This window comes from Xiphophorus maculatus, chromosome 1 (assembly GCF_002775205.1).
Source record: "Xiphophorus maculatus strain JP 163 A chromosome 1, X_maculatus-5.0-male, whole genome shotgun sequence".
In the NCBI taxonomy this organism is placed as follows: Eukaryota; Metazoa; Chordata; class Actinopteri; order Cyprinodontiformes; family Poeciliidae; genus Xiphophorus; species Xiphophorus maculatus.
Genome location: NC_036443.1, coordinates 9,373,318 through 9,391,590, shown reverse-complemented (window position 1 = coordinate 9,391,590; position 18,273 = coordinate 9,373,318). Strand labels below are relative to the sequence as shown.

At 39.4% G+C, this 18,273-nt stretch overlaps 2 protein-coding genes and 3 non-coding genes across 7 annotated transcripts in view; all 5 read right to left on the bottom strand.

The window, feature by feature from the left end:
* Window positions 1–1,753: 1,753 nt before the first annotated feature.
* LOC102236740 (hyaluronidase-3-like) lies at window positions 1,754–14,761 on the bottom strand. 3 transcript variants are annotated; one of them, XM_023346538.1, is made up of 7 exons: window positions 14,549–14,761; window positions 5,802–6,065; window positions 4,289–4,724; window positions 3,165–3,312; window positions 2,957–3,083; window positions 2,793–2,882; window positions 1,754–2,711 (listed from the first exon to the last, which is right to left on the bottom strand). In XM_023346538.1, exons 2-7 carry the CDS (start codon window positions 6,036–6,038, stop codon window positions 2,412–2,414), a joined length of 1,338 nt encoding a protein of 445 aa, XP_023202306.1. In that variant the 5' UTR covers window positions 6,039–6,065; window positions 14,549–14,761; the 3' UTR covers window positions 1,754–2,411. The 3 variants fall into 3 exon arrangements, with proteins under 3 accessions (XP_023202306.1, XP_005800230.1, XP_023202244.1); XM_005800173.2 differs by having other exon boundaries at window positions 14,553–14,761; XM_023346476.1 differs by lacking the exon at window positions 14,549–14,761 and adding an exon at window positions 10,804–10,909.
* Window positions 12,123–12,237, bottom strand: LOC111610056. Its single transcript, XR_002753481.1, has one exon. It is a non-coding gene; the product is annotated as a U5 spliceosomal RNA (small nuclear RNA).
* On the bottom strand, window positions 12,899–13,013 carry LOC111610041. The gene has a single exon (XR_002753469.1). It is a non-coding gene; the product is annotated as a U5 spliceosomal RNA (small nuclear RNA).
* LOC111610053 lies at window positions 13,464–13,579 on the bottom strand. The gene has a single exon (XR_002753478.1). It is a non-coding gene; the product is annotated as a U5 spliceosomal RNA (small nuclear RNA).
* A 2,474-nt stretch (window positions 14,762–17,235) lies between the features above and the next one.
* The window catches only part of prkar2a (protein kinase cAMP-dependent type II regulatory subunit alpha), a 40,898-nt gene continuing 39,860 nt past the window's right edge, over window positions 17,236–18,273 (bottom strand). Inside the window, exon 11 of the mRNA XM_023336783.1 lies at window positions 17,236–18,061. Coding sequence (XP_023192551.1) covers window positions 17,937–18,061 — 125 coding nt within the window. The 3' untranslated portion in view covers window positions 17,236–17,936. The remainder of the gene's footprint in view (window positions 18,062–18,273) is intronic.

Sequence of the window (18,273 nt, the reverse complement as noted above, 5' to 3'; positions counted from 1 at the left end):
GCCTCCGTCGTCCCAGACCACCCCTCAGTTCTACAGGGTGAGCGAGAGAGACCTCACCGAGATCGAGCTGCATTCCGTCGACTCCATCAACGACCTCCACCGAACGCACCCCGAGCACAGCCACAAAGGTGCTCACAGTCTCAACACGCACATCCACATCTGGCCAATCGACTTACTTTTCACCCCGTGTCCTTTTCAGGGATGAGGCCTCCTCGCCCTGCGTACACACCGTCCCCAAACGGGAATCTGTACACACATGACGGGACGGCGGTCAGTCAGAGAGCGCGCCCGCTGGGCAGCAAATGGCAGAGACGTCTTCAGGACATGTTGACGCCGAGTTCATCGAGGGCTTACGCCACGAGCTGCGCCATCGTCACCCTGCTTCTGCTCACAGTGTTGCTCATCTTCGTTTTAGGCAATACGTCTGTTTTTATTTGAATTTCGCAAGGATTCTGTTGTTCTTGACCCTTTGGCCGATAATGTCTGCTTCAGCTTTTACAGTTTTCGTTAAAGAAAAACAAAAATGTTTCTCAAAAATCACTCTTTTTCAGGAATTTAGAAGATAGAAAAGCATAGTAATCCCAACAGGTCTTGAACAGGAAATGTTTAGTCTGACCTGAGAAAAATAAGATTTTGTGTATTTTTATACAGCGCATGTAAAATCGACTAAATCAGCTTCAAAATGGGCATCACATACATAGGCGTATTATTAATCCTTCTAATCATGAAATAATTTCAGCCCATTTCTATCCTTGGGGCTCCCCATATGAAAATTTAAGCCAATACCAAATAAAATGTAATGACTTCTTTAAAAAAAAATAAAAAAGAATAAACACAATATCTGCATTTGTTCCTCCTCCAGTTCAGCAGGGCGGTGCCGTCAGGATGCTGAGTGAGGCTGTGAGGGAAAAGGAGGCTGCAGCCAACAAGCTGGAGCTGCTGATCCAGGAGCTGCAGGAACTGAGGCGAAACATGACAGCCGTGAGACGGGGGACATGAGGAGGACACGCAGCGCTGTGCTAGTGTACTCACACAAGCTTGTTTTATAGATGTCAAATACTTTTACAATGTGAAGTATAAAACTTTGTTTCATGTTGGTTTTGGTCTTTTTTCTCTAAACACCACCTGTGCTTTGAGTTGAAATGTAACAGTGACTTGTATTTTCATGTATATTAAAATTGCTAAAATTAAGTAAAAAAAAAAACAATATTTAATAAATGTGGTCAATTGCTCAAAAGAAAAATTTGCTCAATTTGACAAAAAGTAGATAAAGAGGAAACCTGTGTCTCTTTATTAACCAAAATTTATGAAATTCTATTTTCATAAATATAATTTATTTATTCTATTTATAAATATTTTATTCATATTTATAGATATAATATTCTATTTATATTTATATTCTATAATAAATATGAGAAACTACCTATATGTTAGCTAAGATATAGTTTGTTGTTATGCTAACAGCTAATCATTCGCTAAATTGCAGAATGAGCTAAAATACTAATAGCGGCAGGTTATTTTTGTACTTTAAACAAGACAGTCATTCTTATCTACTAAGCTGAAGGAAGCTGGTAGCCATCCATCCATCCATCCATCCATCCATCCATCCATCCATCCATCCATCCATCCATCCATCCATCCATTTTCCGTTCACACTTGTCCCTGGTGGGGTCAGGAGGTGCTGGTGCCTATTTCCAGCGAACGTTTCGGGCGAGAGGCGCATGGTACACCCTGGACAGGTCGCCAGTCTGTCGCAGGGAAGCTGATATGCATCCATTAATTTTAAAATACTATTTGATACACTAACAGCAGCTTATAGGTGATCTTCAGCTAAATAGCAAGCATATGCTAAAATGCTAATATTACGTTGTTGGCTAACACCAATAAAAGTAGATTTTGAAAACAAGAAAATGCTGCATTTTATAAGAAACTCAAGCAGTTTTTCAATATTGTAGCCTTCTGGTGTGGCTACAATATTTCAAATATTGTAGCCACACCAGTATTGCCTGTGGCTACAATATTGCCTGTCACGTGGCAACCACAGTAGGGATTATGGGTACAATTTCTGTTCATTGTTAATCATTTTAAGTTAGCTACTCAGCTTTTAATGATTAGTCTGATCTTGTTACTCTCGTTTATGTGTTATTTGTTAGAATCTGTTAGACGATAAGTGAGGGAGGTAGTTGTCATGACGAGGTGTGATGGGTGTCACAGTGTGTGAATGTTTAAATATAGGAACTAATATACCATCTGCTGCCTTGTTCTTGAGATAGGACAACAGTTGAACTACGGCATGTCGAAATAGCTTTATAAATTACAACATTTAAAAAAATAAACTTAGTAAAGTTATCTATAGCTGTTTTTTATTGTTCAAAACCCTGCTATGCAACTTCCTGACTGAAGGACACTCATCAACTCTTGTCCTGCCCACTCCCAACCATCTTCCTCCGGCACCAGGTTCCCATCCAGCCTGAGTAGCACTGACACCTGAAATGCCGCTGAAAGTATTTGCTGCTGGCAGAGTCCGTATCATTGTGAGAGACAGAGACGGGCGCAGATGATAGACTGCGACCAGAGTTGGGGCGTCGCCTAGCGCAGCGGCCATGACCAAAGCAGAGCTGGAGGCTGCATCGCAACGCGTCGGCCCTCAGGGTCTGAATGAAGGGGCCCAGGACGGTGTGGATGTAGCCTCTGAGGAGGATGCACTGTTGCTGGTAGCAGGGAGAAGACAACATGGTTACACACACAGGCTCTGGAACGCACATGCATCATGATTTTGGTTAGTCGCGTACTTTTGATTTGGCGAACTTCATCTCTCCCCACAGCACGACTCCAGCTGCGCCGAGCGACGCGCTCTCCCCAAGCGTGTGCTCCAAGTCCGTCTGCAAGCCCAGACATTCTGCTATGCTTACAAGTTTAATTTCAACGTTTTATATTGACGTGAACGAGCGGCTACCTCATTGAGAAAGTCGAGAGTATGTGTGAACGCCAGTCGAGCGTACGGAAGGACGGGTGTGGCCTGGTTATTACTGTTGCCATGACGCCACATTGACGCCACTCTCAAAGCCTCCAGCAGTCTGTGTCTGAGTGGAGGAAACGGATCAGTTTCTTTGGTTTCAAACAAAAGGTTGAGGTAAAAACGGAACATAAATGTGTGTTTGTACCGGATCATCAGAGCAGCATCTGTGGACCCTGCCAGCCGCTGTGGCAGATAGATGCTGGGATAGAGAGCTGTGGACTGAGCCCACAGCCAGGACAGCCGGTCATTCTTCTGCTTAGTCCCCGTGTGGCAATGTCCTGTGTAGGTTTTATCTGACCACACACATGAAGTAAAACACGCTGATGTCAGTTTTTATAATTGGTTATATCAGTTACATTTTAAAGCTGAAACTGAAATAGAAACAAGTTACAGCGTCCTGCAAAGTTGTTCATAACCCTCAGAAATGTTCACATTTTGTGTTTTTTATGCGACAGACTCACACAAAGCAGTGGATAACTGTGATGTGGAAGGAAAATAGTTGGCAGTTTTCTATGTTTTCTACCAATTAAAATCTGAAAAGTGTGTCATGTGTTTTTATCCCCGCCCCTTCCTCTTTCATTCTGACACCTACCTAACTTTGAAGAGTCTGCAACATACAACACCTCAAATGTGAAAAACTGACAAGAAGGCAACCATGAGCTCTGACTCCACAAATCTGGGCTTCATAGAGGAGTAGAGAAGAAATTCAATGTTGCAAAAAGATAAAAATGAGATAAGTCCTGTGTGCGGTTTCTTTTCTCAAATCCATGTAGCAAACACGTGGGAGAAAATGCTCTGATAAAATGAACTAATTTAACCTTTTGACCTACATACAAAATGCTGTGTAGCAAAGAAAAAAAAAGAAACTGCACATTACTCTGAACACACCGTGCCTGCTGCATAGCAGCATTATCTGAATCTCAATTAATATAGTCATGTTAAATGTCCCTTTGGGCTCAATAAAGTATTCTTGAATAGAGTTTTATTCTGTGGGAATGCTTCCTGCAAAAAGCTGGAGCGATCCACAATTCCACTTGACAGAGCATTAGCTATTTCCCATAGAAGAAATGTAAAAATACAAAAGTGATAGAGATACGTCTGTGAAAAAGTTTATGGACTATAAATATTTTTCAGCACTGTACTGTATATCTGACTAAATATGCCTTTTTTCTTTAAAACAATGCATTTTAAGCCATTTTTAAGCTTGTATATGTACAACAATGAATCCCACCCGGTAGGTAACAACAATCCAGTTTCTGTGTGCTTTACCTCTCTTTCTCTTGTGCTTATTAAAGCAGGAGGGGAAACCATAAAAGCCCCAGAATCCTCTGGGCCGGCGCCTGACCGCCAGCCTCAGCGTCTCCTCCATAAACATCCGAGCGCTCTCCTCAAACTCCTGCTGAGCCAACAGCTTCACGTCCTTCTCGGACAAATCCAGTCTCTTCTGTCTCACCAGCTGCTTGGACAACCTGCGGTACTCCATCTTGGATCCGAAGTTGTTCTCCCACAGCGGCAGCCACTCTTCCCAGTCGATGACTCCGACTCCGGAGAAGCTGGGGCGCAGCAGGATGTCCAGCTGCACGTCTACGAGGGAGAGGTGGGAGGCCAGGTCGCCAAGCTGCGGGATTCCTCCGTTCACCTCCCTGCCGTCGTGGGAGATGTAGGGGTAGTTCCCCAGGCGGTCCCGATAGAAGATGGTCACATTCTGGAAAAGTAAAAAAAAGAAATAAAATTAAATAGTTACAAAGTTTGCGGAGCTAACTGAGCTCTGTAGGTCTTGTTTACAGGGTTTGTACACTTTTCCCATAGTAAAATTGAAGCACTTTTCCATCATTTCCAAGGTAAGTTTTATAACTTTTCCAGCACCACCCTCTGGAGTTAAAAACAACACAAATCAACAAAAGGAGACAGTTTCAATTCACTAGTCCATGTTTTTTTACTGTTACTAATAGTATCTTGTGGTAGGTTTCTACATAACAGGGAAAAGTAAACTAAAGCTTTTATGTTTTGAGTGTTTCTCTCACACACACCCTATACATGGCTGGTCCTAGAACAAAGCACTAATTCAACAAAATTTCAAAGACTTTGTTTAACATGTAAAATATAAGCCAACCTTTATTTCAATTACACAAATCAAAAAGTCATTGAGCTGTTAGGAACAACAAATATTCAGGACATCGAAACAATCCAGCCAAATCACATTGAGGTAAATGCTCAAATTAAATGCTTAGGCACAATAAAGAAAGAAAGTTACACAAATATATATCTCAAAAAATGTTCTCACTATGTTTTCTGGCTTTTAGCAAATCAAAATAATTTTGGTAATTCGAACTTACATTAAAGATGAGAAGTTTGGTCTGATCTAACTTCAAACCAAAGAACTTCAAAAAATGTCTCTTTCAACTGTAAATAAAGTTTTCCAAATTAGATTGCACTTTATTACAAAACTGTGCAGTTTGAATACGCTGCACTTTTAAGCACCTTGCATAGAAATGATGAGCTTTCCAAACCTTGAAGATACAAAATTGAAATTCAAGGATTCCAAGCACCCATAAGAACCCTAAAGTTAACAGTCAGCTGTCCTTCACTATAGTTTGCTTCCAGTTGCCAAGGTTTCCAGTCCTGATCAGGAAAACTGTTGACATTAAAATCATGCAGAACTATTGACCAGAACCAAAAATCTCTGGCACTTGGAGACAGAGTATGCATAGTTATGGGTGGTTTAGAAGGTAATTATGCGAGAGACTATTATCTCTCTAGTCTATCTAAATCATTTCATCACCTGTCCTTGGAAACGCTGCTTTTGATTCTCCACGATCCCAAAGTCCTGCAGGTCCAGCTGGACGTTGTGGCGCTTCTGACAGTTAGCTGTGGGCATGTTCCACACGACGACGAAGGGCCGGTCCCGCAGGTCCGGACCCGCAGCAGCCGCATCAGGGCGGCTGAGGTTCTCCGACAGCGAGGCGCGGGGCAACAAAGTGATGAGGAAGATGAGAAGACGAAGGTGAGACAGCTCCATGGCTGCTCAGCAGTCAGCGTGTCCTTCCTGCTCAGAGACACAGAACAACCTGCATGATTTAAAATCCCTCCACAGAGACAGAATGTGTTTTTTTGAAATTCTTTGCCTGTTTTAAATGTTGACATGACAATTATCAGAAACGATCCCTATTTAGGTTTGAATGCACCTCTCAATAATTTAATACTTCCGCATCAAACCATACAATAACACATGTAACCCTCTCTGAGAATGGCTGTATTTCAATGCAAGCACAAATTGCGAGCTACAGATATGGATAAAGGTAACATTAGAAATTTGAGAAAAATTCCGCTTCGGACCTGAAGTCATTTAATCAGAGCCACAAACTAATGTTGAGAAGTAACTGGATGAAGTCGCAGTCGTTGGTACCCTATCAGTTACTTATTGAAGTGTTTTCAATTTGTAGTTTTCGTCTACAGGTAAAAGAAAGTTTGTCAGAGGAGTCATTTATGATCTTTAATAGAAATATAGCAACACTTTAGATGTTTCTCTTAGCCCCTGGACACAAAGCCATGGTTTCCATAACAACAGTCAGATGCCGCAAACATGACAACAAGCTGTCTGGGAGGTAAACCAGCTCTGTGCTTTGGTCAAAAGAAACTAGAGTTGAGATTTTTGTCAATTAAAAGAAACACGGAATGAACATGTTGTAAAACATCGCATAACTACTGTGAAGTAAGGTAAGGGAGCCAAACCTAAACAGCTCCCAAAGGTGACAGAATCTTGTTAATGTCCATCACTTCTCAGAACCTTTTATTTATAAATCCGGTGCTCTCTTCCAGAAAACTAACAATAAGACAGCCTTTGGTTCTTTCAATCGGATAGCAATATAAAAACATGACATGATTAGATTACCAGACACCAAATCAAGCTTCTTCCACCTCAACCTCCTGGACTAAACCCATAGAAAACCTGTGGAATGAGCTGAAGGGACAAGAGCATCAGAGAGAAGCCAAGGACAAAGTGTCAAAGAATAGAGAAAGATCTACATCTTCCAATGTATGGATCTGTTTTCTTCACAAAAAGGACACTGCATAAAATGTTGACCGCTTTGGTATCATTAGAGATTACACATTAATTTCTTTAAAAATGGTTTATTAAGTTTCCCAAAGGTTGGATGTTTTGCACAAATCAGCTTGAAATCATAATATAGTGATAAACAATTAAATTAAATTAACATACTTCTTTCAGAAATCCTAATAGATGTGGAGGGCTTTGTTTCTACCCTCTTACTCCATCTTACAAGATTTAAACCTTTTTCATTAAAAGTTATTGTTCTGTCCCATTTTTCAGTTTTCTCTCGTCTCTGTGGTTCTTCTGCAACTGGTACTGGACCTTGAAGGTTAGCTTGTGCAAGAAGTGCATTGATCTTTGATTGTTTGGTTTCGTAATGCAGTCTCTGAGGTTTAAGGCAGTTTTCCCTGAGTGTGTCTTATTTTAGATATGTCTGGGAGTGTATACATGCACTCCCAGACATGTCCGAATGTTCATCAAATGTCCTTGTGCATCCAAAAGATGGGAACTCCTCTGGCGTCTCTGTAGGGGGTTTCCGTCAAAGTCTGAACTACAGGCTGTCCTGAAAACTGGGGCGGTGGAGGAGGCACTGAGGAGGAAAGAGAAGGAGGAGGTGGTGGAGGAGGTGGCAGAGGTATGGAGGGAAGAGGAGGAGGTGGTGGAGGTACGGAGGGAAGAGGAGGAGGTGGTGGAGGTACGGAGGGAAGAGGAGGAGGTGGTGGAGGTACGGAGGGAAGAGGAGGAGCTGGTGGAGGGGGGTTAAGAGGATTTTTTAAACGAGAAGGTGACCCATCAACACAACTACGTTCTAAGTCTTCCATTCTTGTTGGAGTTGGTTTCGTTGGGTTTGCTTCTGCGTTTGGAGCTCTGGAAAGTCTCATGAGCATCCCCATAGGGAGGAGCGCCATCACAGCACCCGTGCTCTGCACCGGCGTGGACAGGACGTAGCCGAGATGGGCGTAGAAGTGCTGCTTGTCATGGGTGGTCAGGCACAGACGCTTGAAGCCTCTGCGTTGAGCGTAGAGCTCCGTCTCCTCCATCAGAACCCGACCGTAGCCCTTCCCCCGCTCCTGTTTGGACACAACTACCGACTCTACAAACAGGCTGCTGCCGTGACCTACGACCCGGGTGAGCCGGGCGTGGCCGAGGAGCCGCTCCTCTGTCCCTCTGGGGCCCTGCAGGAGAACCAGGCAGACGGGGAACTCCGAGCAGGACTTCTGGAGGGAGTGGACCCGGGCTGCCTGGCTCCTCCGCCACTCGGAGTTGACCAGGTACGCACAGGGCACCAGCAGGTCCGGACGCCGGTGGATCGGAACCGCACGGATCCTCCCTGCTTCCTCAGCGTCGTCGTGTTTGGTATTCTGAATGTCTCCATCCAGCAACGAGACTTTTTCAGCGTAATGTGAATTTGGGAGGCTCTGCGGCTCAACGTCCCGCTGGTTTCCGCTCCCTGGTTCGGAACTTGAGGACGTTAGCGCTTCAGACCTGTGATGATCAGGGTTCAAGTCAGTCTGAGCTCTGGAACTGATTGGTAAAATGTTACACAAGGCTTGGATGTACAGTTTCTCAATTTTCCAGTGATGCAAATAACACAAGTCTGTCTTATGAAACAGGTAGTTAGAACCAAGAAGTCTAAATGAAAAAGAGACATTTCATTCCAATCAGTTTTCTGTTCTTTGGACAGCAGCTTTACAAATGTAATCATTTAATAAGCTGGCAGCTTTTAAGACCTTTATCTGTTGGAGACAGGAGATGAAAACTACCTTTTTTATCTTTTTAATGTCTATGCTTCTTATTTTAACCTTCATGCTCTGTTTCTCTCGCAAACTTCAACAGCTGGAAGGAATTTATATTCTATTCAATTTAGGGAAGCAGATTAAAATTTCAGTACCTGACAGGTGTGTTATGCAAGCGTGTGTATCATCTAGAGGCGTTGCTGTTACTTTTGGAGGTGGGAGAGAAACTAGCTGTGCAACAACATTTATGTTTTTTTTTTTTTTATTTGTGTAAAGTGGTTTGTAAGTAAATCACTACACCTGAGTTAATTTAAAGTATTCCAGAGAACTGTGCATCAATGTACATTTTCTAAATGTTATGAATCTTCCAAATTCACCAATCACCATATGTAATAAATATCCATACATTTTTTTGAATGTTTATGCCATTAAGCCCCAATATTACCAATATATTGGTAAAAGAAAAAGACAAAAAAAAAAGTTCCTTGAAGCATAAGCAAACTTGTAGATCTACATTTGGTCACAAATCCAGCATAACATGACAAACTATTCACGGCAGCTTCACTTAGCTGGAGATCGAGCGACATATGCTAATGTGTAACATGCATAGAAAGTCAACACCGGTATGTCACTAACTAAACCTGTGTGTCAAGCATAGAATGTCTGTTACGGAAAGAATATATAAAGATTTGTCTTTCAATTGTCTTAGATTGCTTTTTGAGGAATAACTAAATTAAAATTTCAACATGTTCTAGATTTACAGATGCTAAAACAATCATTGTATTCACCTGATGCTTTGTTCTTATCCCTGGAATTTGATCAGCTTTTTAAAAACATATAAAAAACAAAAAGCACATCTTCACCAGGTATTAGAGAAAAATGGAAAGTTTTAAAACGGCAGACAATTGTGCACCTATTTTAATATAATGTTTCCATATCTTGCAAACTGATATTGCGAAATATATCTTGCAGTATCAATTGCAAGATTACATAATGGCATACGTAGTGCCTTTTTTTTTGCCATTATCTTAACCTCTTTCACGACTTTTTGTTAAATATCTGGAATATGTGGAACTTTAAGAGAACATGGAAGTCCACTCACGTCAAAAACAGCCTTTGATCGGAATTTATTCCTGATCGTAGCTGAGATGTATGGACAGAACTGCATACGGAGAGGTTTTTTGTGTGGCTAAATATGTTTAATGCCATAAATATAACACACAGCTCAGTATAGTGTAATTACAGCAGGACCCTAAAGACAGAGAGTGGCTGATTCGGCCATAAAAGCTGTAATTTTCTTCATATAATTTCAAGTCACCTGCTGTAGCACGGTGTCATCTTTGGCTAAAACCAAATGGACACGGTGTGGAAAAAAAAGGAAAGTTGTTTAATGATCTATTTGATGGGTGGGTTGACCTGCACGACTCTGAAAAGGTGCTTTTAAACCCAGGTAAAAGAAGAAAGGGAAAATCCGTCAGATTTCAAGTCACGTCACATCTACAGGCATGATCTTTGTACAAAGGACATGCATGCAATCGCTTTTATTGAGCATAATTCATTAGAATGTATTTCAGTTTGTTAAAGTGTTAACTCACTGCAGCTAATAGGGAAGTGGTAGTTTTCTGACACGTCCCCACCAAGAAACATGAAAAGAACACTTAAAGCAGCTCAGTATACTGAATTCTTCCTTCTTCTGTCCACAGAAACTCTATATTCAATGCTGTACAACTTGGCCAAAATTACACGTTAGTATAGCCAATATATGAAAAAGTCACAAAGAGAAATCTTTTCCAACGATGGTCTACGTTTATCAAATTTAGGTTAGTTCCAGATCCAATCATTTAGCTGAAAACAACTACCAGCGAGTCTCTGTGAATGAGAGATAATTTTAAGGGTAGAAAGATGCAACAGTTCCACACAGTTCAAATGTAACATTAATTAAAGGAAAAATCATAACACAGAATAAAAGAACCAACAACTGAGTAATATTGACTCACCCTAAGAGAGCAGCTGAGGACTAATCGCTGACTGTTCTACAAGTATTTAACTCGTCTCTGACCACACCGGACTACTTCACATTCTGCTTGTAAGAGGAAACTGGTTGTTGGCTAATTACCACATACTGCAGAATAAAGAAGAAAACGAAGCAGAAGATCTTTACTCAAGATAAGTGCTGATGTCCCTTCTGAGACCAGAGAGAGAAAAACTTGTAATACTTGTGCAGAACTTTCGGTCTTCCTTTCTTTCTTCTTTAAGTTATTACTGTTTTTCTCAATTTAATTCACAATATAAGTTGTAATTACTTGTAATTAATATTTATTGAAACTTAGTCAAGATGCCTTACGTCCACCTTTAGGATCCTGAGCCTACGTTGTCTGAATTGTGCGTGCTGACATTTTTTTTTGTCACAAAAGAGTTATACCTAAACAATAACGTGCAGCCGAAGATTCCTGGTTGTTTGTCTGCTACAGTCAGAGTTGTACAGTAAGATTTTACAGTGTACAATAAAATAACCATACATTTACAACAAAATTTAAGTAATGTGTTTTGTTTTTTGGCAACAAAAAAAAGTGGTTCATTTAGTGGCAGTTCTTGCAGGATGGTCTCTTTCTTCAGAATCCCAAGATGCCGGGTCTTCAACAACCTCACTGTCACAAGCAAGCTGATGGTCGGACGGCTTTTCTTACGGTGGCCAATGCCTTTTTACCGCACCAATCTACTTTGGTCATGTTTTTAGACTGTGAAAGAAAGCTGGAGTACCCAGAGAAAATGAACAGGGAGAACGTCTAAGCTCTATGCAGAAAGACTCCAGGCCAGGATGAATGATAAACAGACTAAATATATTTCAACTTTTTTCTCAGTATTATGATGAATTTATATGACGTTACTACAGAGGGGGTTAATTATATTAACACATTTTAATTTAAATCAGTACAAGTTCAGCAGTATTTCACAGTTGGGCTTTTATGTTCAAATGAAGATCTTTAGTATGCCGATCGTGTCCTTCCTTCCTTCCTGTCCAGGTGGCGCTGTTGTGCTCATATACAACATCTTCGCTTTTGTAGCGACTTTTGGACTGTGAGATCGTTTTGATAAATTATAACATTTGCCAACTATGGCATTGGATAAGGGATACAATCGAGAAGGACACAAGTTACATCAACAGTTGTGAGTTATGGATTTATTTATTATAGTTCTTAGCACAGCGTACGCATCAATACACTCAACCATAAAGACAACCTCCACTGTAACTCTGACTGCAGACAGTAACTTATTACATTTGGGTAAGCATTTTAATATTGAACAGAGAATTAGCACCCCACCAAACAGCAGGGCATCAAAAAATTGGGATAAACTCTTGTTGTTCCTCTCCACGGAAATCTTTAGTAAAAGGCGAAAGATTTATACGAGCTGAAGAGAAACAAGAGTGCATGACCTACAGAAGATGTAGGTGCCCAATTTCTTCCAACATCATATCCACTTCGCTCACGGTGCTACTTGACTAGCAAACATAAGAACTTATTTGAGCCTCAAAAATGCAAAGACTTTGCTGCCTATGGCCGTTTTGACATAAATTCTGTCTTACTGATATCTTGAGTTGGTATTCTGTCTAGTCTAAACATTACAGATTAACGTAGCATTTTGAAAGTTCAATAAGACAATGGAAAATAGAAAAAAAGAGAAATCTTAAATTGTAATTACGGATGTGTGACGTAATTTGAAACACCTTGAAAGGAATTCTGACTCGTCAAAAATGTAATTGAAGATATCTTGAATTATTATTCTTACTAGTCAGAATGTAAATGCAGATATCTTAAACTGCCATTCCGGAAAGTGGAAAATATAGTTTGGCCTCGTCAAAAATGCAAGAATAACCTCGTTCTTTAAGCGGACTGAAGAATTCACCCACACAACAAATACACGACGCAAACATAGCGAGCTTAAACCAGTTTAAGAATAAATCCATTTAAATACAATGCATTGTGGGAACACAAGTGAGATGACATCTAATTTGTAGCCAGTTTACTATCACATAAAACTTTATAATTATTTATTTGACATTATATTTTCATATTGAACTGAGGAAAAAGCACCCTACCACACGGCGAGGTATCAAAAATTTGAATTATAATCTTATTGCTTCTCACCACGGAAATCTTTAGTAAAAGGCGAAAGATTTATACGATTTGAAGAGAAACAAGATTGTTTTACTTACAAATGTCGGAGCCCTATTTCTTTCGACATCATACCCACTTATTTGTTATTTGACTGCACAACATCTGAACTCATTTCAGCCTCAAAAGTTCAGACTTTGATGTTGTTTATTAAGCGGGCTGACAACTTCACTGACACGATGTAAACATGGGACACGACAGGTTAAAAACATGGTTTAAAAATAAAGGAAAAAAATAATAAAAATTGGCAAAGTTAAATGAAAAATAAATAGTACAAAACACAGGGTGAAAATAGCAACATCTTATTATATTATTCTTCCATGATGACAGGAGCACCTCACTGATACATACATAATATTCACGTAAAATAGAAGATACAGAAATAAACCTATTAAGAACAACAGGTTTTTTTTACTTTTTACTTTACTTCCAACACTGTAAAAACTAACCAGCTAAATTCTTACTATTTGACAGAGAAAGGAAACCCCACCGGAAGGTAGGGCGTCAAAAAATTGGGATAAACTCTTGTTGTTCCTCTCCACGGAAATCTTTAGTAAAAGGCGAAAGATTTATACGATCTGAAGAGAAACAAGAGTGCATGACCTACAGGAGATGTAGACGCCCTATTTGTTTCGACATCACACCCAGTTCACTTACGGTGCTGTTTGACTGGCAACCATAGTAACTCATTTAGGCCTCAACAATTCAAAAACTTACAGTCGTACATTAAGCGTACAGAAAACTTTACGTAGATAACGTAATAACACGACATCACGAGTTAAACGCATAGTTTAAAAGTAAATCCATTTGGACGCAATGCATTGTGGGAACGCAATGGAAATCGCCACGCCTTTATATCATTGTAACCACTCTATTTTTGCGCAAACCCTGTTTTTATACAATGTAGCAAAACTATTAAGTTCTTATTTGCTTTTAATGCTCCCTGTAAGACGCTAGTGTAAGTGTTTCCTAGTCCAAGGACTCGCACCTGCGCACTGAGCGTTTTTAACCGAACAACACAATCTAGCATCTCTGAGGAAAACCATCTTCTGAAAAAAAAAAAACCGTACTAAAACAAGAAAACACCCCTAAAATATATAACTGTCTTAATACGGTCACCATATTACTTAAAATTTGAGTAATTAGGATTTTGAACATCTCTCAAATATATATATATATACATATATATATATATATATTTTTTTTTTCCTACTTTTTGAGTATTGAAGAGGGTGGACAAGTTAAAAATACCATAACTGAGTGGAAATGATTTACGTCATTTTTATAGCGCCAAACATAGACTGTTCAGTACTAAACATAAATCTTATAGAGTTTCTGTATAAGCGGGACGTATTCGTACTGAATACTCCCAGTTAATATTTCATCTCCTGTCTCCGTGGCTGTCGCTTCCATGTAAGGTCAGAGCAGAAATAGCATGATTTCGGTTGACGTAGTTGTTAATGTATAATTTTAAAAACTGCCTTAATTCGCCATGTTTGTGTTAAATACCAAGAGGAACCGCATGTTTAACACCTCAATTAGAAACTTAATGACATTTAAACGCTACCTACATTTTCAGTCTCGCGGTCAGACCAGGCTGGTTGTGCTCCCGTCAAAGCGCTCTCATTGGGCAGGCAGCTGATCTCCAGTCAGCGTCGGTAACGGCGGCAGCCAATAGCAGGAGAAGGACCAAGAGAACAGTCAGCTGCAACTGATCCAGAATCAGGGCTAAATATTTTAAACACCATCGACGTTGATAGTTTCTCTTCTACAGAAGAATATAGATCTCATCACTGACACTCTGCGGATTGGAGTGGTATTACACGATGGTATTCTTTCTTTTCTTAGCTTTGTGCAGCGCCTACAGTTTTAGGCACATTCAATAATTTAGAATATACAGCCCAATGAGTCTCGTTTGATTAAATGTATATTTTGAAAATGACCTTTAAGCAGGTATTAAGCATATTTACAATAAACCCACATTATTTTTTTAATTTTGACTTAATTCTAATTTGAAATGTCTTGTTTTGATTAACTGTATGTAGAAAATCATAATTAATAAAGGCTTTAACACCCATCTGTGTGTAATTAATCTATGTAATGTTTTGTGATAATGTTCCTAAAATAAATTACCTTTTCCATTACGTTCTGGTTTATTTAAAGGGTCTGTACCATCACGATAAAAATTAAGACAGGTCATTAAATATTGAATTTTCTGAAGAAATACTGTCACATATGTAGACCTACCTGACAAAAGGACAAGTGCTGCAAACTTCAATTTAGGATTCGTGTTTTTCGTGAACAGTGAGTTTCCTCCTTGCAAACTTCTCATGAAATTTAAACTGCAGTCCAATTGCGCCGGTCTCCACTTGCCTGCTTGAGTAGTCTCTTCTTTTTCGGTCTAGACTTACTTGTAGGCCAGACCTGGACACATTGGCATTTGTTTTGACTGTCTTCCATTTGTAGGCCATTGCCCCTATAAAAGAATATCATATTTATAACTCCTTTGAGACTTTTCAAAACCCCTCACCCGAAGCTACCAAAATCTTAACTTAGGGGAATCTTAGGTTAAGAAATATTTGTGCTACAACAGCCAAAACAAATAAGCTTTCACTAGGGTATGACGGGTTAAGGGAAAAAAATAAAATAAAAACTGGACCACATGTTTTGCCTAAAACCATTACCTTGTTTTGGTTGTTTCATTTTACAGGTTTGTCCACTTTCGACGGATGGAAAAAAATAGCTCTGGCTTACTTGAACATCGACACCTGTAACTGGTTCATTAGTGAGCACTATCATTGTTAAACTAATAATAATAATTAAAAAAATGCATGGATTTTTTTTCTTTGTTGAATAAATGTAGAATTAACTCACTTTCACACCTACAAAAACAACAAAAAAAAAGTTCAATGTTTAACAACTTTTTATGCATCACACCAATTTTATTTATAAAGCACTTTAAAAACCCACAGGACCAAAGTGCTGTACACAATTATATAACATAAATATGATCAATCATAAAATCAATAAGTAGTAAATAAATCTTTACCAGAGATAACAAATGTGGCCATCTGAGTTTGATCTACTTTATTAGAATTTACTGTTATTCTTTAATGTCTGTCTTTCTTTCTGCAAAATACTTTGAATTATGTTGTACAGAAATTATGCTTTAGTCTCCAAATAATTGTATCTCTATTATGTCAGAGAATAATTTCTGTTGTACATGTGCCACCTATACTGGTAATTAAATCCAAAGATCATTAGAGCACATTTATACAATATTTATGATCACCTAAGGTGTAATAGCTACACTGATTTAAAAAAAATACACAGTACATGATATGAGAATATCTCTCTACATCCATAGATCCTTAACTATTCAAGGTATTTTTTTTAAACAAAACTGCATAAAAGCTAATCAGTAAAATCACTGTGAAAAAAAGAATTGGTCTGTATCTATTAATGTTCACCCACAAGATTACACAGTATTGGACTCTTAAAAAGGTTAAAATCTATAACACAGCAGGTGTGTCCAAAATTGGATTATTTCAATTGTAAAAACAACAAAAAACAAAAAAAAAGATCATGCTAATTTGTTTCCATCCTGTAGAGTAAAGAATATCATTATTGTATGGGTGAATCATTAAACATTTGCAGCATTTAGACCCAGTGCACAAAAAATGTTGCGTTTCAGCAGGAAGTAAAAACGAGGCAGGAGTGTTACCAAAATGTTTACTTTATTTTTCAGCTTTTCTTTTAATCCAGGACAACTCATTCAAGAATAATCAAGAATTAAGCACTAATATGTTTATTAGATTTTTCTCTCTTTTTACATTTTGTCAGAGATGGATGGTGAAATTTTTATCCAGAACTCGTCAACGTAAAACAAACAAACAAAAAAAAAGAATATATAATAACAATACATTAATAATTAATTCAATACAATGAAGTGTGGCGTCTGACAGAATAACAATGACCCAGAAGGTGTAGGTTTGTTGTTTTCACCGCTTCCTCCGTGGTACTGCAACAATCACCAGCACTAACTCAACTCAATCAACGACAGCAGAGGAAGAAAACGGAGTGCGCTCACAAAGTTCTGCACCCCAGCCTCCCAAAGAGGAAACACTTTTTTTTTTATTATTTAAATAATATTTTATCAAAGCTTCTGTTTTTATCTTCATAAAATGTTTCTAAAACTTATCTGTCTTTAAACTTTTTTTTTTTTTTTTTTTTTTGCATTTTTGGATTCGTCTCCCTTTTCAGAGATTTTGCTTCTTTTTTTTTTTTTAAAGATTTCTGTCTCCATGGTGTGTATGGGAGTGTGTGTTGTGTGTGTGTTTGAGCATCTACACCTGTCACCACATGTGTGCGCCTGTATTTTTGATGTGTCCTTGGCTGAGGCTTGGAACAAGTCTGAGTTGTTCTAGTGCTCATGTGAATAAAGAGCCTGCACTAATGAAGCTCCATGGTGCGATGCTGAATATGTTTGGAGTGTGTGTGTAGTTCATGCCCTTACACTGCTCTGCCTGCAGAAGGTCACCGCAGGTAAGACATTCATACTGAGAGGTTGAAACTAACTCAAGCAACAACTTGGGTGGCCTGTATCAGGATGTGTGTGAGAGAGAGTGTGTGTGTGTACATCTAACCAAAGTCAGCTTATCAAGGAATCTGTTTAGCTTGGATGTGCTCAAGGGTGAGCACACATCTAGGAGTGTGCGTCTCTCAGTGCCTAACGCATGTGTTTGTGTGTGAGGAAAAGAAGAGGGCTGAGTGTTTGAAAACTGAGGATTCATGTACTTGCAGGTGAGCCGAGCACCGGGTGTAAAGCTTACGAGTCCGTCTAACCACTTCCTGATGTTGGAGAGAACTTGTATCTGTGTGTTTTTGTTTGTTTGTCTGTTTGCGTGTTTGTTGGTGTGTTTGTAAAAGAAGGCACGGAGGGTGGTGTGGGAGGCTCAGTCTCTCAGGTCCATGCTGGAGCCGAACAGAGCCACCAGCTGCTCCTCGTAGTGGGCGATGTTCCTCTTCATGATTTCCTTACAGGAGCCCAGGAGGCGCTCGAACGCCTGCACGTCTATTACTGCACAGAAAGGAGGAGAGGAGAAGGTTATGTGCCGTTCAGTGGCCCCTAGTACTGAACTGCATCACATATGGATCAACTTATATCCCCTGAAAACTTCTAGTTCTTATTAAAGGGGCGGTATTATGTGTTTTATGGGACAATCAAGTAACTATGTTACTTTCAGTTATTATAAAATTGGGAGGAGCTTTGTTGAAATAGGCATTTTTGCT